General features: G+C 43.8%; 1 protein-coding gene across 2 annotated transcripts in view; it reads right to left on the bottom strand.

Moving 5' to 3' along the window:
- The window catches only part of M1AP (meiosis 1 associated protein), a 33,654-nt gene extending 9,424 nt beyond the window's left edge, over positions 1–24,230 (bottom strand). Inside the window, exons 1-3 of one of the 2 annotated variants that reach the window (XM_026867034.1) lie at positions 20,511–24,229; positions 15,255–15,437; positions 5,202–5,379 (exon numbers count right to left, since the gene is read on the bottom strand). In XM_026867034.1, coding sequence (XP_026722835.1) covers positions 5,202–5,379; positions 15,255–15,437; positions 20,511–20,759 — 610 coding nt within the window. In that variant the 5' untranslated portion in view covers positions 20,760–24,229. Of the gene's footprint in view, positions 1–5,201; positions 5,380–15,254; positions 15,438–20,510 lie in introns of both variants that reach the window. The other variant, XM_026867035.1, reaches the window with a different exon arrangement.
- Positions 24,231–24,580: the final 350 nt, after the last annotated feature.

The following is a 24,580-nucleotide window of genomic DNA, read 5'->3' as shown; positions in this document are numbered from 1 at the left end:
GTGTGATCACTTTCCTGATATCGAACAGTTTTGATGGAGCAGCGGAATTGAGGTGAGGGATTTAGGACTGTTTCTTTCAATAACAATGGCTTATACAGTACACAAAATCACAATTTTTGTTTTCTTGGAAATTTTAGCAACTTCTTTCATCCCAGTATGCCCTGAATACCAAGTCATAATTGGTAACCAAGTCTCAGCACTTCCAAACATCCTTTTGTCTAAAAAAGAAAAGAATAACCAAACTTGCATTTATTCCAGTGACCTTCTAAACAGAGGATCACAGAAGGTCTAAACATAAACATGATTTATAAACATAGTTCCCAGCTCCTTAATTCTTAATTTAACTGTTTTCCTGTGGTATGGCTTTTATATATAGGTATCTATGTCCAATAATCTCAGTTTTGTTATCAAATTCTTAAAACAACAACTGTGTTGTAAGTGTCAGAGAGCGTGGGATTGTTTTTCCCTATCGCACCATGACAGTAGTTCTCAAGCAATACAACATCTCTTGCTGTATTTGCTGAAACAATTTTGTTAGCTGCTGCAAGTGTCTTCAGCGAAGCAGATTCTCTAGTAAATGTTTTCAGTTCATGATGTAAGCTGTTATGATACTTCTTCCACTTTGAAAGCAAGTTTTTGTGATGCTTTTCAAAGTGTTAAGAGAAGTATGCTGTGCTATTAAAATGTATTAAAGGCAAAGCTTTGTTTCCTAGTCAAACACTCCATGCTTCAGCATCAGCTGTTCTTGGAAATCCACATCCTGCATGGGACTGCCAGGAAGTTTATTCTTTTTTCTGCCTTTTCGAAACAGGTTTAGTCTGTGCCATTTTGAAGGTCACTAAATTAATAGAGTTTGGTTTAAATACACATGATGTTCACCGCTACCTAACTCACACTGTAAACATTTTTGCAAACTACTTAAAATCTCACTTTGGTGTCACCTTAAATAGAGTAACCACACCCAGTGGAAGAAATTACCGGCTTGGTTTTGAGGTTTGGAGAGGGTAAAACGCAGCACCACTGTTGCATGCAGAACTGTCTGCCTGCCCTGATGTTGCATCTGAGTACTTACCTGTTACTTCCTTTGAGGGAATCTGCTAGTAACAAAACTTGGGTCCTCGGGTGAAAAGAAAAATAAATTCTGGTAATAATCAAGAGCTACAGGTCTTCATTGTGAGAGTCAGCCCACATTTCTATGGGTTCCAAACTTGGCATTTGTGCTAATGGGTGGCTGTTGCTGGTCTGTAACAGACTTCTCCACCTTAAAACTAGGTATCTTTCTAAAGGTTCTGGATTGTCCAGAAACCGTGAGCTTGATTCAGAAATCTAATACAGCTGTACCCCCATGTTATGAAGGGAACAAAATTAGGTCGTATTCTAGAAGTCAGTTAGTATTTAAAAGACAGAACAAAAGTTCCTTTACTCCTGTTGTATAATGGTCAAGAGAGTTATCTCCCAGAGGAAATCTGACCTGCATGCAAGTTAACTGGGAAAGAAAGGTGAAACACCAGGCAGACTGTTCTGGTCTGTTCTACTCAGGTCCAGGTCAGTCATCCACCCGTGGATGGGTAACGCCAGGAAAACAACATCTGCCTGTTCTCCTTGAAATCAGGAGTCATGGATATTAAGTCAGGAGAGGACTAAAACCTTGATTTTAAGCATGTTTTAACAGAAGCTTCTGGAGAAGCAGAATGTTGGGCTTAGGGAATAACATGCAAGGATTACTGCCGTGAATGTCAGAAGTCAGATACGGCAGCGTTCAGCCCCCCCCCCCTTCACACCCAAGAAATATCCATACAAGAGCAAGGGGAGAGATCCAGCAACAGCTGCCCCCTGTTAACCATCCTGCCTGGCAGGAATGTTGTTTTGGAAGTAATACCCAGAATGGCTGGATAAAAAGTCAATGTGTGATTTGGTCAAGTGTCTTGAATGGGAGAGCTTCCTGATTCGGGGACCAGATTTAAACCATCCCTTTTGAAACTCTGGGACAGAATGATGAAAGAACTTTGAGGAAGATTTGCTAGCAGGACACTGCTAACTGATCCATACAAGGCAGATGGGAGGTCCAGCAGCCGGAATAGCACAAAGAGACAGAAGCCTACAACGGTACAAAGACTCTTCGTGAAACCCACTCAGAAAATATTTCCACTCTCATTGGTACACATGGAGGCTCTTAACTGTTAAGACCTCAGAAACACGATGATGGGGCCAACCAAGAAAAGAGCTCAAACTCTAGCAATCTAACAGTAAAGCCCGTGAGAATGTCAGAAGAGATTTTGAGAGCAATTTACCAAAGACATTACAAGTAGGTTATATTTTTTCAGGCTAATCAGATTCACATTTTAAGATCTCTGAGCTCTGTGGTAGAGCTATATAAAACAATCACAGAAAAAAAAAATTGGAAACTGTCAATTGCTTCCAATAAGCTGAGATGGAGAGGGCACAAAATGAATTTCTCAGGCAGAGGATTTAAGAAGAGATGATTTTTCAATGTGCTACAAATATAAATGCAGGAAGCAATGTCACAGCAACGCTCTGGATATTAAAAATGTAAGTAGGTTCAAGCAGCCACTAAACGAACCAATGGAAGAAACATCCACAGTGAGATGAACCTAATGATTAAGTGCTACATCACAACGTTTATTTTGTAGTGGGAGATGTGCTGCAGTTGAACACAGCATTAATTCCTGCACTTCCTGCATGCTAGATCTTGCAACTACAATGTTCTTTACTGTTTTTTTTGGTTTTGTTTGTTTTTTTTTTTAATTTAGAATCAGAGGAAAGGAGCTCCAGCAGGTAAAAAATCTTCTTCATAAATCAGTTGGGTTCCTTTTTCAAACTATTTGGACTAGCCATTCCCTGGTGCTCCTCTTAGAAACTAAATACATCATCTGAGTCTTTATAGAAGATTCAGAAAATCAGAATTTCATCATCTGAAATTTCAGTGGCCTCTGTGTCCCCACGGATGTTTTCATGCCATTTATTGGGTGAAAGGGCTACACAATTTCACTTTGAAAAGCAACGTGGTGGGGTTTTGCATGCTCTGAAGCATGTGTGACCAAGAGGCACACAGCATCTCCTGTTCTGTGGTGTCTAGTTTTCCAAGGCTTCCCCGCAGGGTTCTGTGCAGCACCAGCTTGATGCAAAGTCCTGACAATGATCCTCCTCAACTGAGAAGCAGCATTCGCAGCCACACAAAATAGTGCCCTCTTCCTGTACAGCCAGGATTGGTGCTTTTAAGGGATTCCTCAGCCTCGGAGCTCTAGGCAACAGTTCTTCCCACAATTTTGTAACTTGTGGGTTTGGTGCAGTTTTGGCATATTGTATTAATTCTGAAGTAACATCAGAGTGACAGAACCTTGGTTCTCTACCGTAGGACTCGCTGCTCACAGTGTCAGAGGTCAGGGTGCTGCTCAGAGAGGGCGCTCCCTTTCTCCAGCCAAGCAGTTTTACTCGCCCGGAGGCCTCTGTTTTCACAGGCAGCACCCACAACAACCAGCTGCTCTCACTGAGGGAGACTGACCCTTCAGGGCAGGAAGCTTTTAACGGGCAGTAAGAGGGCTGATACACGTCTAAGTGCTTAATCATAAAACTCAGCGTTTGAGTCTGCCACCAGATGAGTGGGATGCAGCGGGGAGAGCACCCACCTGTCTGTAGCAGGAGGCACCTAGTCAGTGCTGTGCTGCAGGTGGGGGAAAACCAGCGTCAACTCCTGCTGTGTAGCAGTCTTTTTATCAGCCTCGAGAAAGAGCAGAAATAACTAGGCAGATCTGAAAGTCAGGTAAAATGAAATACAGAAAAGAAAGCTGCAGTTATAGCAGGATGGCAATATACAGGCTGCTGCCATCAAACTGCTGTGGTTTTGGACTTCTGGTGACCAGCTGGCTGGTTTATTTAGAGTCTGCTCAGCACCTTTTGCTTTGAAACAAAAAGGCTCAAAACAGGAACTAACAGGAATTTCTGTGTCTGAATTTCTCATTACCATAGCTTAGATTCTTACTGTTAAAAATGTCAGATTAAGGGAGGAGTTCTTCAGAGATATGGCCAGGAAAAATAAAATCCAGGGTCTGGGGTGTACTCGCTCTTTCACTAATGAAGCATGTGGCCAGGTGTGTGAGGGGTAGGGCAAAAAGGCATCTGCAATCTGCCTAAACATTCCCAGACCCTACTCTGCCAACGGACCAGAAAAGAACAGCTAAGGACAGATAAGGCAATAATGTCCAGCGTTGCCTGTCACTCAGTAAAACCAACATTGCCGTTGCTAGTAACAGGTCCTACACTAACTTTGCAAGGCATCAGGACCGAGGATTTTAAGCTTGTTATCAACCCATTGTGAAAACTTGCTGTATGAACCACAGCTTGGTACCAGGTGCTTCATGTTGAAGGGAAATTTAAGTGTCAGCTGTAAAGGCTTTTAAAATGAAGACCTGGATGGGAAAAGAGAGGCTGCAGGGATATAAAGAACTCACTGATGGGCAAGTACTGGCTACTGAAAAAGTACAACCTTAAGAGCTCAAGAAAAACTGCCCTAAACACAGAGAAGAGAAGCAGCAGTAAAGCAAGAACAGTATCAGTGACAAAAACCACCTGATCAACAGGGTAAGTACCTACCTGCCTTGGTCGGGGAAAGCAACTCTTCCCAGCATTGTGCAATATGTAGGCTGGGGGAAGGGACTAAAGGCTGAGAGTTGTCTAGAAACAAAGCATCTTGTAAAAAGACAAGATCTTGAGTTGGTGAGAGGGAGGAGAGGGTTCTCTCTATAGCATTATGGAGGCTGTACACAGGCTGTCTACTTCTCTTTCCCTCTCCTCTGCCAACAACCTGGGATTCTGGTTGCCTCTGCTTGCACCAAGGACCTTTAGATCAGTTGCCCGGGGTGATGTTTAGCAGTATATGTGTGTCTGAGACTGTGTTACCCCCCACAAACTCGATGCCTTTTTCTCTTGAAACCATCAGTAAAGCTGTATTGCACATGAAGTCAGTTTTAGATAATACATAGAGTCTGTATGCCAATTTTGCCCAAACACGATAAAGCCCCAGAGAAGTGCTCTGGTACAAACCTCTTGCTGTTCCTCCAGGGACAGTAGTTGCTGCTTACATGACTGATGCTCAATGGCATGAAGTGGTGTATACTGGACTAGTGGTTGTGCTGCTGTCCACAGCCACAACCTCCCTGACTCCCTGTCTGTCTCGTACTCACCTGTGCTGCTGGGCTCTTCTGCTGGCATGCACTGTTCCACATCCTCAGGCTCTAGAAAGTCTCTCTTCAGAACCTCAATGACTTGTATTCTTCGCAGACTCACAAGGTCTACGTCTTTTAACTTATTTTCCAGCTGCTTTGCCATTTCTTTGCTGGACTGGCTAGTCAAAATTGTGATCTGAAACACAAATCCAGAGTGCAAGAGCTGTCTCCACCCTAATCCTCTCTTGATAGCCTGGTCTGTTTGAATAGCACAGGTCCCACCACAGACAAAGGATTTTGCTAAAATATCTAACCAAAAGTGGATTTAAAAGCATCTGTTTGAGCTTTAGCTTATATTTCAGTCAATATGAAATGGATTGAGAGGTTCACTGTAGGAACACCAACAGATTTTGTGTCACTGCTGGAAGAAGATGGAACAATTCACAACTTGTATTCTGCACCTTACACTTGGGGTCAGTGAGCCTGTGTGTGTATAGGAGGGATTCCACCTGAGACCCTCAGAGGGATAGCACCACTTCCCATTGAATTAATTATTAATTAATTCCCATGAATTACAGTCAGGTAGACTAAATTTGGCTTTCTCACTTGAGGCTGAATGGGAATTTTTTTTTTTAAGAAGCATGTAGTCTATCCTGAAGATGTTTGAGAGCAACAGTAGGTTTGATTCCCACCTCCTGGTTTTGATGTAATACTGTGTAAGTGACTGCAGAGAGTTTATTCATCACTGCCAATCAGCAGCAGTTTCTAAAAACGTCAGGCATGTTTGACACCAGCTTCTACCCTGAAACAGTAATTAGGGGAGAAAGTTTCAAGTTCTGACCCTGCTGATATTTAGTGATGGTGAAGTACTGAGTCATCTCAGATCTGCTCATTGCTCCAAAGAACTAATTAATAACCCTAAATAAAGGGTAAGGTGTATTTTAGGTTAAGACTGCTGACAAATGTCCTGTAGGGAGCATCTGGGGAAACTTAACAGTAGACCTTCACAAATGAGTTCTACAGAGACATTAAACAATGACAACAGAAGTGACAGTTCAAGGGTTAGGGATTTTGCGGGGAGAGAGTGCAGGTGCAGGCAGTATGCCTTCTCCATCCACATCTATCCTTAGTGCTTATCTAGGAGATATTGGGAATGAAGTAGTCATTATGATTTCCTTTATGAACTGACAAAAGTAGATAACAGGAACTGGTTTTGAGTTGGGAGAAGCAGAACCATCTAAAGATAGGATTAGGTGTTTATACAGCTATAGATAGAGCACTGCCTACACTGGTACACCTTGATTTCAAGGAAACCTTTAGGTTATGTGATGGAAGCTCCTCTGCACACCCACAAAGCAGAACAGACATAGGGACAGGCAGAAGAGCCAAATAATGCCATGTCCTGGCTATGCCCTCAGCCCACCAGAAGCCCACTTCCTCAAGCCTAAAGGAGCACAGGGGCACAGTGCCAGCCCAGGAAACCAAATCAGGGGCTTGGAGGAAGGGACACCCTCCGGGAGCCGGGGCTGGACTGTCCCCGGGGAGCCCTTGTCCAGGTGTCAAACACATTAAAATGAGTCAAACCCTGAGCACTGAGAGGGGGTTGCTGCCTGAAGGTGAGGGACACGTTTTGGGATGCAGAGGAAGAGACGTTTGGGATTGCACAAGGCTTGTGATGGGATGTTTAGGGGAGGAACCAAAAGTGGGCGAAGGGATGGAGCTCAGTGATCTGAGAAGGAACAAGTGTGGGGAAACAGAGGGGTAAGGGGATAAAAAGAGCTGGTCAGTATGTTTGCCTGGCCAGACCCTGCCCTGATCACCCCAGTGTGTCCCAAATCCCTTCCTGGCCCTCTCCTGTGGGGGGGGGGTCTCAGTGCAGCAGCTGGAGCCACACCACGGGCTGGAGGCCCCCATGTGTCTGTGGTGCAGCCCCTGGAACGAGTGAGTGTGTGACTGCTAGTGAAGATCAGAGGGGCCAGCTGGTGAGTAGGTGAAACAGCCTGAGAGTGAGGGGGTCTGTAAGGGTGAGACCACAGGGGGAGTCCTGGCCAGCCCTGTCTGTGTGTCTGTGCACGTGATGGGCTGCACCAGAAACTGGAATGGGGCTGCAGCCTTGGGGACTCCTATGTCCAGATGCCAGCAACTGGGGGGGCTGGGATCCATCAGCAGCTACTGGGCAGGCTGTGTGTGTGGGCCCAGGTGCTGCAGGGACCCTCACTGTATGTACAGAGAAAGGTGTGTGCGCACGTATACATCTATAAGTGTTCCTGCTAGGGGATCTCCACCCCGCTCGAGCAGAGGGGAGCAGGCTGAGGCCACTGCTGCAGTCTGTGTTTGTGGGAGTGCTCTGAGTGTCTGACCATCCATGAACATGTGTGTTACAGACGTGCTCTGTGTGAGCCTGCCCCTGGAACACCGCCTCAGCCTCACCACTGGTTGGGGCTGGGGGCACGAAGCTGCAGCAGCCTTGCTGATGTCAGGTCAAGCCCAATTTCCTTAACAAAGTATATCTCTCTGAATGAACTCATGCCTAGTGCTTGCCTCCAAGTTACTGTGAATGAAGAAATTATTAAGGGTTCCTTTTAGGAACTAATGAAAATGAACAGGGACTGTTGGTGAGCTGGGGGTAGCTGAACTGTCCAAGATGTAATTATCTTTTGCAGAGCTACAAACAGAGCATTTGCTACTGATGCACCTTTATTTCATTAAAACCATGGCTGCACTGCATCTGTAGCCTATCACCTTCAATTTACCCTTTCACAACCTGAGTCACACCAGCACATGCTGGTTAGAGACCAGCAGAAATATTTTGCTACATACAAAAACTGAGGTAGCTACAGTGACTTCCCTTCACATTACCACAGTTTCTAGATATAATCCCTTAATACCATTATACTTCCTAATCTGACAAAAAATGGGCTACTTGTGACTTGAAAAATGCTCTCCATGCTATTGCAGATTGGCCACATTTCTTGCCCTGTAGCTGCTGCTGAGACTTAGCTTTGCTGATGCTAGTGGTTATTCCCCTCTGAAATCTGGATCTCAAAACAGTAAGGATTTATCAATACTTTTAACAAATATTTGGGTTTTAAACAATTGCAGGTTGTAACAAAAGTCTCTCTCCTATGCTTACTGGTCAGCTAAGAATAATCTTGCCTCTGTGCAGTTTAACTGTTAGAAAAATGCGCATTTGCCTAAAGAGTAGATCTGATTTGCACAATTAATTTTCTAGTGGGACTCTTGTACTATAAATACACTAAAGACACTGTACTTGACATAACTGTCACACCTCCTTAAGGGCTTGTGTTTCTGCTAGCTCATACACAAGCATACTTCATCAGCTTCCGAGATACCCTGTTTCTTCATCCTACTGCTGTTCACAGTCCTGTCCTGTCCCTCCTGCCTCTTTCCACTGAGCAGCAGGTGTGTGCCCAGCTGCCTGCAGTGAAAAAAAAAAAAAAAAAAAAAAAAGGCACTACTTTCAGAAGCTTCACAAAACAGAGATGGTAACCCTGCAGAGATGAGCCAGTGCAGCTCTGTGACAGGTCTGGTCTCCTGCTGGACGCCTTGTCTCCTGGCCCAGCTGTGCACACTCCTCTAACACCTTCCTTCTGCTGCAGCATTTCACAGATACTGAGCTTGATTGTTCCCAGTTACTTACTCCTCAGTGGTTTACTGACTGTAATTATGTGCCTGTAGTTTGCTGTTCCAGGCAGCACCATGGGCTACTTTACCTCAGTAACAGGACACTGAGATGGCAGTTTGGCAATCGGGCACTGATGCACGAAAATAACATACGAAACATTAAATTCGGATAAATAACAAACACTTCAGATAAGTCTTATGTTAAATTTTAACTGTAAAATACTGGAATCAACTGATTTACAAGGGCACTTAACTAAGACATGAAGCTCTTGAAACAGAAGGAAGAAACTGTACTGGTAAAACCTGACCTTCATCCCATCGGAAAAGCAGATGGGACTAGAGTGTTTCAAAAATTTGATAAAGTAGGGCTTAACGTCTCTTGTCCATACCTTATAGTTCAATGCAGAAACACTTCTCCTAGTATGTTTTCTAATCAGAGAATAGTTTGAGTTGGAAGGGACCTTAATCTAGTTCAATTCCCCTGCAATGATCAGGGCCAGGCTGCTCATCCCTGTCCGACCTGACCCGAACGTTTCCAGGGACGGGACATCTGCCACTCTGGGCAGCCTGTGCCAGTGCTGCACTAGTGCTCTAAAGTATCGCGGAAACAGAACTGCTGCTTCTCTTCACAGTGGGCTGAACAGCAAATGCTTGTGGGAGATGTTACATGATTACCACACGTGGTCTACCTGATACAGTTGAATTTAACAGGGTAAATGCCTTCTTTAACTGGTTTAAGTTATCCAGGCTTCACTTCAAGAAGGTTTGTTTGGTTTTTTTTTTTTTCTTTAAAAGATAATGTATCTGAGAAAAAACATTCAAATGCCTTCTGAGGAAAGGAAACACAAATAAAAATCCAACTTACTCTGCATAAAAAAAAATGCTTATGAGGAAAATAAAATGTCAGTCACTGAAGTATCTGAAGCAGAAAGCTGCCTTTTTTAGAAACATGACCTTTTGTAAGGGTGAAACACCCTTCTGCCTTTCTGTGATCACCTGCTTTTGTCAGCAAAGACCTGAGAATTGCAGGTGCTCTCCTGCTTGCTTCCTGGCACCTTAGTGGTCTGATGGTGTTTATTCACCCTACATGCAAGAACAAGGCCACACATTAGGTCCCATCTAGGCCTGTGAAACGCCTTTTGTTTGGATTTGCAGAAGACTGAATTTCACCCCCAGGTTACACTTAGGAAGCCTGAAGAACGGGAAGAATTGCTAGCTTGGAGAGGAGTCCTTTGTCCCTGAAATTCTCCACAGAAGGAAACTTTGAGCTAAAGTTTACTCAAGACGGGCGAGTATGAGGTGTTGACTTCTGGACCCCCTCAGAACCCTCTCCAGTACCTGTACTAAAATCGTGTACTATAAACTTCAGATCTCTACGTTCTTCGAATTCTCTCTCTAGTTTTATTTTGCATATTTGTCAAATGAAATAGGATCACTAAACTGTATCTACTAGTAAAGCCACAGAACTATTCTCATTTTTTCCCCCTTTGGTTTATAAGGCATGCACTCTTGGATGAAACACTTGAAGCCTGTCACAAACAGCTCAGAGGGAAATAAGGCAGCAGAAATGGGGAATGAAATAGAGTTAGCATGGAGAAACTTGGAGGGAAGGTTAGAACTGGCAAGCGTGACTGATGTCTGAGGTATCTGCTGTTGTACGGAAACCAGGAAAATTCAAAGTCTCCAGCGTGGACATTATTTTGGATGTGGTGAAGGGAGGGGATTGTATGTTCAGTGAGAGGCTCCTAAGGAGCTTCTCCCTCCCGTTCCAGCAGACCCTCTGCAAGGGTTCTCTGATACTGTGTGAGGTATTTTCTGGCAGAGATTCTCTATGCAGCAATTTAAATACAGCTTGCTGCATGAAGCTTCTGAGAATGGCTACATCTCCTGGGTCATATACAGTTCTTGTCCTCCCTAAGAAATCTTTCAAGTTAGAATCCAGGCAGGTTTGAGTGGGTTTTTGTTTGCTTGTTGTTTGAGTGTTGTGGTTTTGCTGTTCTTTGGGGGTTTTAATACAAAAATCGACAACATCATTCTCTGGTTTGGGTATACTGGAATTAATCCTACAAATGTTGATCAGACTGCTGTTCCAGCTAGGCATGACAGCCAGCTCTTCATCTGCTTGGACTGCCCTGAGCATTTTCACAAAGAGTCTCCCCTAGGGTTGTCTTTAGATGGGACTGAGTATAACACATCCAGCACCTCTGCAGGGCCAACAGTAGTGTAACAAACCATGTGAACTCACCATTGTCTGGTACCAGGAAGAAAAACATTTGGTTTCTATCAAAATTATCAACAAAGTGTATGTGGTTGGATTAATTCCAGTGGAGGACACCCAATTTACCAGGCTGATCCAAGTGTACAAGAGCAAATGCAAGCTGGTAAACTGTCAGAAAAGGAGGAATTAGTGTTGCATCTATGCTCACTGTTCCTATGAGACAATGAAAGTAGATTGTAAAAAATGGTGATCAATGCTTCCAAACAAGCCTGTCATTGCAGCAGGTGTCTTGCATCCCCTTGTAGCCTGTACAAATGTTTCCCATCAAGTACAAGGACATGTAGGATGTGTCAGGTCAGTCTGTTCTTCAAAGTGCCAGCAATGATTTAGTAAGGAGCTTCTAATCAGGAGCTACTGTCCTTGGAGAACCACCACATCCTGAAATATGGAAGCTCATCAAAATTGTTTACTGTAAATCAGCTTAATTAGAGATTAGAGTGTCCTTTGGAGGCACCATCCCCATTTTAATAGCAAAAATCACACCCACTGTTCTGATGCTCCCTGCCCAAATAAAGGCCCTCACCTTTGGAGCTTGTGCAGAAAAATTAAAACTGAGACGAGGCATGCTGTTAACCAGCGAGGGATAGCGTGGTAAGCAACTAACCAATGGTCATCACAGCAAACGTGTGTTGCTGTAGTCTGAAGTGGATGCGAGCCCTTCCGCGTGGTGTGGTCGCCTTGGGGAAGCGCCCCTCTCTGCACAGAGAAGCGATGGATGGGTGTCTCGGCCCTGGGGCTGAGACTGGCCTCCGGGCGCCCAGCCCTGCTTGAGAGGCAGTTTTGATGACCTGGAAGGGACAGGACGTGTCGACAGCCTGGCCCCGCCGCCTTGCTGTGCCCACGTGTCGACAGCCTGGCCCCGCCGCCTCGCTGTGCCCGCGGGAGCAGCGCCCCAAGCAGCCTCCAGTGGGCTCCGGCCCTGTGGTCTCCCGCGGGGGGCAGCGGTGCTATGCCTGCGAGATGGGATGGATACTGGGGCGCAGGCGAGGATCCCCGAGTAGGAACGCTTATCTTGGACTGATGGCTCTGCACAAGTCCTTCCATCAGCTCATCTCCTTCTCCAGGCAGGCGCGGGGACTGAGCAGCAGAGGGCTCCCCTCCCACAAAGCTGAGCACATGAAGTTGAAGAAATTCTTCCTAGGAAGTAATTTCAGAATGGTTCAGTTTCCTCCACCAAGATACCCCCTTGCATCCCTTTGGGATGCATCCTGAAACGCTGGAATAAAATTGGACGGGATCGCCTGACAAAAGGAAAATCACTAAGATATTGTGGACAGTGGTGACCCATGTACAAGCCTGACCATGGCAAAAGGTGGCCGGAGGACGGGACCTTGAAGTATAATACTGTTTTACAACTGATGCTGTTCTGTAGCAGGATGGGTAAGTGGGATGAAGTACCAGATGTTTCATGTTGCAGAATAATCATGAAATAAGGGAAAAATGTGAATTGTTACATAATGATCCCAGTGGTCTAAGGTCATTATGTAGCTGAAAGTAGGCAAGGAAAGAAAAAGCAGCGGTGTTGCTCAGCATGTGATGTAGGGAAAGGGTGTGTTAAAGGACCAGAGGGGCCAGATGATGTACAGCAGTTGGTATCAGGGGTCAGGAAAGATGAACCAGTGAGTGAAAGCAGTAGTGAGGAAAAAGGGATCTTCCCAGAAGGAAGGGAGAGAGACTCTTAGTCCAGTCTCATGAAGGACTAGAGGAATGAAAAGTATAATTTGCAGAACAAGGATCACTTAGTGGAGTATAAGCTCTCTATATTCATGGATAATTGTGAATGTAGCTATCTCATTCCTTCAACTATACTAGAAGATGTCCTGGATTTTGTTGTGTGTCAAAAAAGATCTTATTTCTAAGTGTGCTCCATCTGTTCCAACTCCTGGCTTTACAGTTTAAGCACACATCACATTTGAAACGGTCAGGAAAAATGCTTCAAGGCCCTCAGAAAACACAGGGGAGTAGTAAATCAGGAGAAAGGCTTCCTGGATAGACACTAGACGTGAGCCCTAATTACAGCTGGGAGAGCCTGCCTAATCACAGCATGACTCTGGAAGGGTTTAAGGATCTAAAGTAGAAGGACTGGGGAAATTTCACTCATGAGAGTCTGAACTCCTTTTTAGGCCTGACAAAGCTCCAAAACCAGGTGGACCCTGAGCCTATGAAGTCTGAAATGAAAGACAGTTTGGAGCTGACGTTTCCTCATGGCCAGAAGGTAACGTGACTGCTGAGTACTTGTCCTCTTGGTAAGTGCCTGTCCTTTCACATCAGTTGATACTACTTCTAAAAAAGCACTTATTCCTGTGAACCTTGCTCTGCTTCCTATATTTGCACATATGTTCTCATGTGTTGTTAGCAGCTTCCCTCCCACTTAGGCAAGCATACGTACCCAGCTGAGAAGACAGTCACTACCATGCACCAAAATCCATTAGATCCTGTCTCAGGACTGATGTACATATAGTTTTCCCCAGATATGACCCCTTTTCTCCTGGAATATGCCCAGAGGGATCTGAGGACTTGATATATTCATGCAGGATTTCTGGACATTAGATCTCTGAGATAGCTAGATTGCGGAATACCTAAAATTTTCTGACACGTTCACTGTAAATAGGGTCACGTCAGAGCTGCTGCTCAAGCTAAGCAGTGACAACACACCTCCACAGCTGGCTGAGGAAGCACTGGCCAGGCCTGCTGTGTGCATGTATGTCTGCGTGCTGAAATCCCAGACAAACACCAGGCTGTCCTACCACACTAATTCATGTCACTAACCTGTCCAGCAAGACTTATTGAGCTGAAGGCCCTGTTCTTTCTACTTTCTCCAGGCAAATCATTAATAGCCAGTCCAAAAACTTCACAAAGCCTGAGCAGAAAGGAAATGTTTGCATGTGGTGTTTCAAAACGCTTTACTCCCCTGTCCCAGGGCCCTCCTCCTACAAGGAAGTTTGGGAACTGCTGTGGCTTGGGATATAGAGTAACACATAGCCTAGAGCTGGGATGAACACAAATACCTTTCATGATGCAGGAATACTTATTGAGCTGTAGAATTTGCTTTTAGGCTGTCTTATGAAATTTTCTACACCATGTGAGTGTAGGTGGAACATGAGATACACATTTATAAAGCATGAATCATTAAGTGGTAAGTGAGAGAGTGCTCTTAGTGCATCGGCAGCTGCACATTATTAAGTGCCTTGTAAAGTGCAAGGAGTGGGGATGAAGTCGGAGTGCATCAGGGTTATAGCAGGCACAATTGTCCCCAACTCCCTGGGACATGGGCAGAGCACTTGGATTGCCCTGTTCTTTCTGTGTCTGTCATAAAGGCATCAGAGATTACCCTTTTTCCATTCACCCAGTGTAGGGATGCATGCCAAGAACAGACATGATGCTTCATGAATTTCAGGGGCTTCCAATGGTCTTTTTAGACTTTTCAGTTATTTCATGCAGCCATTGCCAGTGATGTAAGGGACAACACACAGAGTAGGAGCCCTGTGGAACTCTCAAGCTGCTGCTAAGAAAAATGCTAGTTATAAACAAACTCACTTGTTATTCAAATATTGTATTTTCTTTTTACTCTGAAAACTGATTTGAAGAAGACTGCGCCAAGACAATGAACATTCCGCAGGCTTTTCCTGCCCTTTGCAACCATACCAACTAATCTCAAGATTATACATGTTTTTTATGTCTGGATGATTTCACTTCCAGTGAGTGGTGGATGTGCTTTCAAGCACAATGAGGATCTTTGTACAAACATCCTATTGTATCAGTGAAAGCTCCAGACACTATAAACACTGCATGTAACTGTAGGCTGAAAGGAAAATCAAGTCCATAAGCCCAGTGAATGTCTTTGCTTTTGACACAGTTCTTCCACGAAAGTAATAAAAATAAAGCTGAAAAAACATCCAATCTTAAATACCTGGAAATTAAATTCATTATTCTATAAAGTCAGTCAGTCTCCATAGGCAGCTCAAGCCTGAATGTGTCTAGTTTCCATGAGCATTCAGAGATTGCCACATGGGGTTTGTTTGGAAGGCTTATTTTCTTAATTACTCTCACCTCCACAGACCTTAGACGCCACACAGACTATCATCTTAACGCATTACAAGTGGCAAGTCTGGTGGATTGCTCCCACTCCTTCCCCAACACTTTCTTACCTCAACAGAACTATTTGTTGAGCCTCCTGCTGCCGTGTGTCTGCTGTATTGTTTGAACTGTTGCAATCCATCTTGCACAGCCTGTACCACTCCATTTCCCGTCTGTGGGAAACAGCCTTCTCCTGGTAGCAAACGGAGCTCTGAAATGCAGGCTTGAATTCGTGCAAAGTTTTCTTTCACTTGCTGCAAAACAGTATTCAATGAAATTGAAAGGCTGGAAATGTCAAACTGATAATATGAAATATTTTTCCATAGTGTGAAAGAAGGCTTTAAATTCACAGCACCGAGGTAAGACTGGGGCGGGAACCAAGTTATAAAGCAGTGAACAGTGATGTGAATCAAAACCAGCTGTTTGATAGACTTGTAACAACACCCACCATCACTTCTCAAGTTTCAGTTGTCTACCTGCTGCTAGCCACCATGTCCTAGTTCAGCACGCCCCTCTCCTCTGGCCCTGCGTACCACAGAGGTGCAGGACCCGAGACATAAATGGGGGCACGGAGCCATATAAGACCTCTGGGCCTGCTCACCCCCACCAGATCCCTCACCCCCTGAGCTGTGGACCCCTGGATCCTCATTCAGGGGGGTCTGCAGTCAGGCAGCAGCAACAGGTCCAAAAAGAGGTTCCACAAACTCATGGGTAATGGGTGCAGAAGCAGATACCAAGAGGAACAGTCTCAAATGTACCCTCTGTCCCTCTTAACACAACAGCTGTGGAACCAGGGGAGTGTGAACTGCAGTGACTGGGCTGAGCGCCCCCCGCAGAAGAGCTGCTCCTTTTGAGCCTGCACTAATGGATGTTGGTCTCGCTGCTGGACTGGCAATTCTGTGCTCCTATACAGCTCTTCTAGGGCATTCACCACAGTAATGATCAAAAAAGCAGACACTGATGGGAGGTCTGTGGACCCTCCTGCTTCAAAGATGAGCTCCAGAGCAAGTGTTAGAAAGAAAAAAATTATAGCTGTCATTTGCCAAAATGTTTTATTCCTTTAGGCAACAGCTGCCACTGTATAATGGCTGCCCTGAAGACAGCTGGTTTGATTCGTTATGGCAAGATGAACATTATAAATGCACAATTATTAACCCACCGTGCTCCACAATGATATTCAGTGTTAGTCCCATAGATTGCAGGATATTGGGCCCTATTCTCACTGCCTGCTATCGCCATTACCTCCAGATTCTCTGCAGTCCAGGCCTGCTGAACCTTTACATCACATGTTGCTTAGCACTTCCTTGAACTTGGTATCACCTTATAGTGGTCACCTAAATGCACAGAAGGCAGTCTGAAAGTGAACCAGGCTGTCTAGGATCAGGGTAGACCCCTTTCACACTCTTTCTCCAGTCAATATTTTTTAAGGCTACCTGGTATCTACTACCCAGCCATGACCTCCCCTTAGCATAGACGTGACAATGCTAGAGAACACCCAGGATCCAAAGGTGTGTGGAGCATCTCAGCTGGTGTTCACGTAGTTATCAGCTCACCTCAGCTTCAAAAAGAACTCAAAGGAGTTGAGACATACCCAGCAGAGAAACGGGCAAATTCTGGTCATAGGAGAGATTATTAGTGAACTCTACCAAATCTACTTGAAGCAGTATAAGACACTGCTGCCAAAGGTCACCCTCCTCACAGAAGAGGCCACAGCTAACTATGAGTCATTTGCTTCAGATGCTTGGAGCTCTGACTAACCGAACAACACTTGAGCAGCCATGGTTTACAGCATGGTCCTTCAGTGTGACTGAGTTATGAACCAGGGAGCCCAGGCATGTGTCCACAAACAACTCCAACAATCCCAGGAGGCAGCTGCAGCTCAGACAGATGTAAACCAGCTGTCTCGGGTCAAGCATCGCTCCTAACTGTGGCAGAACAGGGCTCAGCATGGGCTGCAGGGCAGCCTGAAGTTTAGTTAAGTACCTGTCCTGTGGAACTGGCACCAGCAGAGTTGCATTTTCTCTTGTATATGCACAGCTACTTTAAATGTTAACTTAGGCGAGTCTATGCAAACTGCAGTTTCCACTCTGGAATGTTCTTGGGACAAGTTAAACTTCTCAGCACAAATTGTGGTGTTTAACTACTACTGACTGCAGCCCCCTTCTGGGTGCTGACACCCAGCCCAGGGTCTGTGACATGTCTCTTCACATGTGACCCTGCTCCTTCACTACCTAACTCCAGGAATTCATGACTTCACACTGTGTCCAGTAAAACATTTAAATCTGCAATACTGCATTGCTTCCACAGAACAGCTCCCAGAGGGAGAGATCACAGCTGGTCACCAGGCAGGGTAGGCACCATGCTCACTGCCCTGTCTGTCTTCCTTCATGTGCTGTACCCTCACACCCACTTCACTTTCTTAATTTGCTAGTCCCTGTAGTTAACATCTTTCTGCCCTTTTTGTTAGTTGGGAGTTGGGGAGGATGGCTGCCCGTCCCAAGGAAAAACCAGTAGCAAGAGGGCCCATCAGCTGGACGTGCTTTTCTCAGAGTCCTTGCTCAGGCCCACATTAAAATTTTCTGACACTTCAATGCTCACTTCCCCTATCATCTGTTGTCCTCCACCATTATTTGCTTCCTAGTTTCTTTTTCTTTGGCACCCCCTGCCCTTTGCAGGAAAGCTCTCTGGACTTGTTGGAGTTAGACCAATAGGGCAGACCAGCAGGAACAGAGACTGTAAACAAGGGCACAGGAAAGACTAAGAAAAGGGTAACCATATATGATACTTCCCCATGTAATCTCTATTTTCAGCTCTGGGCCTTTCCTGACTTTATATGATTTGTCTAATAAGCAACCTTTAATATAGCTTTATCTTGGTTCATTACTGAGAAGTATCAAGTTTTTCTCTATCTAGATCAGAAAGTCAATGTGATGAACAGGATGCCCTGTGGAGGCAAAAGGGCAAATTTGGGAGTACAGAAAAAGCAGTGGAGCGCTGGCATTTCTGAGGAAGGCTGAAGCAGAGCAGATGTTTATCAGCTAGAGATGTAAAACTGCTCCTGATTCCAGAAGCCGCAGAGGACCAGATATCATTATTAGTGAAATTAGGTCCATTGAAGAAGACACTCATCTTGTTATACTTTACTGTGCCTAATAAAGAACAGTTCTGAAAAACAGCCCACAGTACCACAGCTGATGTCTAACAAAAAGAGATGGCTCACCAGGCAGAACACCCAAGCGAAGCTGGGGAGCAGGGCAGCGGGGGCTCACACCAGTGTTGTGCCTATCAACCGGCTACACACTACGGGCTAAAGTCCTTGTGTTGGACAAGTCCCAGAGAAACACAGTACTATGGCAAAAGAGTTGGTGTGATTAGCAGTCAAGCAAACAGGAGGAAAGGTATTTTTTAGCTCTCTGTACAGCATTGCTGAGTCCGGTATTGGAATGTAGCATCCAAAAAAACAGAAGAGGGAATAGACAGAAGGGCTTGGAAGTTATTAAGGGCCTGTAAAAATGCCTTGCAGTTACTTATACTTCGTTCTCTTTCATTTACCAGATATAAGATTAAGAGGGGACCTGTTTATACCTCGAGGAAGAAAGTATAAAATACAAGCAGGTTCTTCAGTGTAGCCAAAAGAGGAAATATATTAACAAATCCCTGGAAGCTAAAGCAAATAAATTCAAATCAGAAACCAGGTGCAAGTTTCACAGTGACAATGATTAACCACTGGAAGAAATTATCAACAGAAGTACTTGACTCTCGATCTCGTAATATCCTCAGATCAAAACTAGATGTCTTTCTGGAGGAAGTGCTTTCATGATATATGGGTACTTTAGTGAAATACAATAGCCTGGAATATGAAGGAAGCCAAACAATGATCTAATGGTTCTTCTGTCTTCAAAAACTGTGATTAGCAAAATGAGGATTTGTTGTTTAAATGAAAAAGATATCTCATGAGCAGAAGATTTATATGATAGGGCAAGTAGAGGGATTGGGCCAAAGCGCAGTTGTGCTCTGGTGACCCATAATTACCAAATGAAATCTGAGGTTGCCATCAGCCAGCACATAATGGATCAGTGTCAGGACATACCTGGCAAATACAAAAGCAGGTATTTGGCCCCACTTACAAATTAAATTGGATGTAACGCAAAATCAGAGAAAACAGGCCTGGAACCAGTTGTGACACAGATTGCTTAGTCCATCCTACAGTGACATGCCAGGATGAATCCCATGTAAATTCATCCTAGGAAGCAAGACAAATGTGTGTTCTTACAGCCCCTAACCAGGGTGATTTCACAGCATCTCCAGAAAAAGTTTCTTTGGCATCCCCTTAGTTATCCTTGTCACATTATCTATAACCTGTTCTACAAAATAAACACCACCATTAGCCACAGTCTTCTTGCAGGTCACATTTGCTAAATGACCGTTGACTTGTGATATTTTTTTTCCCCAGTTGGCCTCTACTTTTCCTGAGATGTGAAAACTTGACACAATATTTCAGAATGTTTTCATTATTGCTGAATAAAGTGGAAGGGTTAATACTGTGTGTTTATGTAGTGTAAATGAGAGTGCTCAGTATGACTGCTCATAATAGTGTAATTTCATAGATTCTCCTGAACTTTATGATGCTTTGTAATCCCAAACTTTTATTGCAGAGCTGCTAGTCATTGTCCATCTATATTTATTCTGCTGCATATCCCTAAATGAGTGAAATACTCATTCTTGCTGACTTTGAGCTATAGATTTAAAAGATGAGTAGATGGGTGCTTAGGTACACGGTTTAGTTAGATTTACAGTTGGACTCAATGATCTTAAGGGCCTTTTCCAACCTAAATGATTCTATCATTTCAGGATATTTCTCAAATTCGGCAAAAATATTTTGAATTCTGATCCTTTCCACTTAAAAGTTTGGAATCTCTACACAAATATTACCACTTTGGGAATCAGCAGGTATACAGACTATTTCACCATCCAAATTATTACAGCTGTAGAGTTGTGTTTGATAATTTTGATAGAGAAGCATTACAGATAGTGCAGAAAGTAGCATATGGAAGGGAGAGGTACAACAGATGTTTTAGAACGGAACAGCACAAAACCTAAATTATGCATTTGATCAACTTCACAGATCAAAAATAAGACACTCCTCCTTTTAAACATCATTATTTCATAAAATGCACCTCTTCCATGAAGTCCATGACACTGTGCTCTTTGAGAATGATGATTTTTCAGATACACATTTGTAGTAAATTACAACTTTCTTTGCTGAACTGCACCAATGTATTGCTCTCATGTCTGTTAGACCCCAAGAAACATAATTTCACACATACCGTGAAGGGAAGCAGACACTCCTGCTGGCTCTGCACCACGTAGAGGCTCAGCAGGGGAACACGGCAGGGGCCTGTCAAACTGCATGCCAAACAGAGCGTGTTTTCCAGAGCTTCAGAAAGTACAGAACAAGTGCTGGTCCAGGAAGGTGATGTGATATCCACAATGACAATCCGTGATGGCTGCTGGCAGTGTACTTTAGTGGCAGGAAATGTTCTCCGTGTTTCTGAGAGTAATCTTCTGGAATTCATGGCTTCTGAACAGGGGTATTAGATGTCCAGTTAAACATTTGCATCTGAATAGGAAAAATGAACAAATAATAGCAATCAGTGAGACTCTCCCTTTCCCATTCTCTTGAAAGCAACCTGACACAGAGCAGAGTAATGAATCAGAGTCCTAGAGCCTTCTCCAAAGCAGTCATTGTCCACACTCCAAGATAAACTCACACAAGGAGAAGGAAAAACCCATACAGTCAGAAAACAAAATGGTTCAACTAAAGAAAGTGCATAGCAGATATACTCTTGCAACTGGAGCAGTTAAAAATGTTAATAGCATAGCCATGCCCAGCCCATGGATGAGCTGTGTGGTGTGCGGTGTGATCCGGCAGCGTGGCTCAGGTGTGTGGCATCAATCTCCCACAGAGGAGTGATCCCAGCAGCAAGACTTTGAACTACTCCTGCTGCAGCAGCCAACTGATTATACCCAAACACCCTAAGGAGAACACAGTCCCCACTCCTTGGTACTCAGTGTGAGACCAGTAGCTGTCATGTCCAAAAAAGGCCAGCATGATGCAGCAAGAAAATATTGCATATACGTAAATTTAACTTTGTGGATGGTGGAGAACTGACCTTTGTTCTTCAGAGTTTCTAGCAGCTGTGGTTTCCTTTCTGCACTGACAAAAGCCTCAAGGAATGCAGCGCTGAGGTTGCCTCAGTACCTCACACTGTTCAAGAACAGGGGAGTGCTGCAAGCCTTAGAAAATCTGTAATGTCAGAAACTCCAACAGAGAGTATTTTCAGCTAAACACCAGCTTTGATTCCCAGAGCTGGCTGGAGGTGCTGGGAATGCTGTGCAGGGAGGTGGCTGTGCCAAACGACGCAGAGATGCCTTAGCGCAGCTCGTGGTGCTGTCAGTGTTGCAGGCGACAGCTTGCCCAAGGAAGGAAAGGGAAGATCAGGGCTCCCCAGCTTCCAGGTCCTGTGGGGGAAGGCAGGTGGTTCTTGGTGCAGAGCCCTGGAGACCCCGGATCCCTCAGGCACATGAACAGAGTGTGTGGTCAGGATACATTTCTCCCACACCCCTCTCTGTGTTTCCTTTCAAATATCCACCCTTTCATCCAGCAGCACCACTTTGCATGTGAAAGGCTTGACTGTTGCTGCTTTCAGAGACATCCCCACAATCTTTTAAGAAAGTTTGACTGTTTCTGTGAAACAGTAAGCAGAGAAGAGTGAGCAGCAAACAGGAGTGTGCTGTCAGGTCTTGTGTTTTTCCTGTGCCTCACGTGTATGAAACAGAGGGAACCACTCAGCCTTGAGCCCAGAGTGAACACCTCGTAGTTTGGGTCAAAGGTTTAGAGGCAAAAGTATCCACATGCACTCACCCTCAGACCCTGAATATGATGCTTGTTCCTCGCCTCCCCAGTTTTCCTTCAATGCATACATCTTAAGCGTAAGAGCCAGCATTTTCCTGATAAAAAAAATCCTTTTTCTTTCTTCATCGTGAACAAAGATCCTGCCTAAAAGCTCCTTTTCACTAAATCTAAACATATCTGCACAAAGCACTCAATGCTGTTTCTAAGTTTATGGGAAAAGCTTCAAAAATATGTCTTGGCCTTCATAACAACAGTAGTACGTAACATACAAGTCTACTTGTGCCCAGAAAAGTGTTTGTGTAATTGCACGTACCCTCTCAATATGAACAAGGATAAATTCTGTCTTTCTACAGCTGTGTAAATCCTCAATAGTCTTAGTGAAAGTCTGAGGTGACCCTGGATTTACCTAGGTGGGCTCTGGTCAGAACCCCGGCCAGCATGCATTCCTTCACTTGAGTGGTATGCTCAGCTGAGACAACTAACTCTTGTATCCTCACCAAGGAGACAAACTACTGTATTTCCTACAGCCTCTAGCACTTTGGAGTAAGAATTTTTGTAAGTCTTGAAAAGATCAAGAAACACGTTTCTATTTGCTTGAAGTATCACCAGAAAAAAACTCTGTATTTCTAGGACGTCAGTGAAAGCAAAACTGAGTGATCACAGATTGAATTTCAAAACTGAGGCTAACATTTCAGAACTGCTGAAAATGTTATATATATACAGATCATGTACATATGTGTAGGTATCTTGCTTTGACTAATAACCTGATATAATTTCACTGGAAAATGAAAAACTGCCAAATATCACTTTAATCAGTGTCTCTTCCAGAGCTTTACAATTTACAGGTGTTTACTAAATTACTTCACTGAATCTTGGAAAATATTTGTCTCTCTGCAGTTTTTGTGATTAGGCTTCATACTACTGAACTCTGCAAGCCCCCAGGGCTTTCTCAAACAAGGAAACAAAATCCATCTGGCAGTCAGAAATGTAAGAGAGTTGGGTCCTTGATGTGTCTTGGTTTTAGAGAGAAAAATGAGCCTGGATTATGAAAAAGATACAGTTTTCTTAAATGTGAATGAATTCTCTCATTCTTGACACTGTACAGGACTATGCTTATTTTAAAATGCTTTTGCAGAAAGGGTCTCTTACCAGCTATGCTCCTTATCAGCTGAATGAATTTAATTTCTTCATAACTGTGGTGTCTTAATTAATCTCTGCTTAGCAATATTCATATGATTTTTCTGTACAATATTTGACATACAGTGTAAACTGCCCACCTCTCTTTCAGCCTACACCAATCACACTTAGCTGTGATGAGGCTGGATAACTGGAGAATTCTGCATAATAGCCTAACTGGTTGCTACGGTAAAATCACATCTTCATTTAAGTAGCAAGTGAACTGCCAGAGAGCCTGGCCTAAGGGATTACACCGTAATTCAGTGTGCATGAGTGAAAACCGTTAGTTCCAGCAGCTGATATGACAGTAACTTATTGCTCAATAAAACAGAATTTACCAACTGTCAGAGCTAGTTGCTAACGGTGATGTACATTCTGCTCAATGCAAGAAGACATACACTTTTCAGAACTATAAAGACAGGGACAGGAAGAAAACTTTGCATTATTGAGTGACTTGTGAGTGCTGATGACATTCTGCAGTTGCCTATTATCCTACATGCTTCATTTGTTCCAGTTATACAAAACCATTAAATAATATCAAAGTCTAAAAAAGCATAAATGAGAAGCAACACCAAAGCCACTGGTTAAAGAACACTAAGGACAGGCTCCATCTTCTTTCTAATACAAGAACCAGCCAAACTTGGATCCAACCTTACTCTAAGTGGGAAGAAAAAAAACCCAAAAATGTGGATAAGAAGTTTAAGTTAAGAATACCTTGCTGGGTAGCTAAGCCCTACAGTCCTACAGCTATGAAGACAACTACTTTGACAGCAGCCTGTTTACAGAGAAGGAGAGAGTAAAACCAAGAAAAAACTGAGATGCGATAATAATGAATACAAACTATTGGCAAGGAAATGCACAGAAAATGGTGAACAAAAAGCACCAACAAATGGTAACAGTTGACAGGTTTATAAAAACTTACTCTGTAAATTATTGAAGAACAAAAGCTAAATACTTCAAAAGAAAAGACAATCTTGAAATAGTATAAATCTGCGATTAGCTTATAAGGATACGATTTTCTGCAGAAAAAGTGTTCAATAAATATTTTGATTTGCCTTTAGAAAAAAGCACTGATAATTAATTATTCTCTTTTCCATTAGTGGTTAGGGTGCATACTAACCTGCAGCTGCTAAGAGTGAGTTTGACATTTCAGAAAGGGGATCTTTGTGCCCAGAAGCTTTTTGAACCATTTGCTGTTAACCTTTAACTCATCTCAGAGCTGTGCAAGTTCCAGAGTAACCATGTTCTTGTTTAAACAAAGAGCATGCAAACCAGTTCAGACAGCGATAGCCTGTCTGTCATAAG

The sequence above is a fragment of the Athene cunicularia genome, unplaced genomic scaffold (genome assembly GCF_003259725.1).
Source record: "Athene cunicularia isolate RWA unplaced genomic scaffold, athCun1 SCF_11, whole genome shotgun sequence".
Taxonomy (NCBI): Eukaryota; Metazoa; Chordata; class Aves; order Strigiformes; family Strigidae; genus Athene; species Athene cunicularia.
This window is presented reverse-complemented; position numbering and strand designations above follow the sequence as displayed.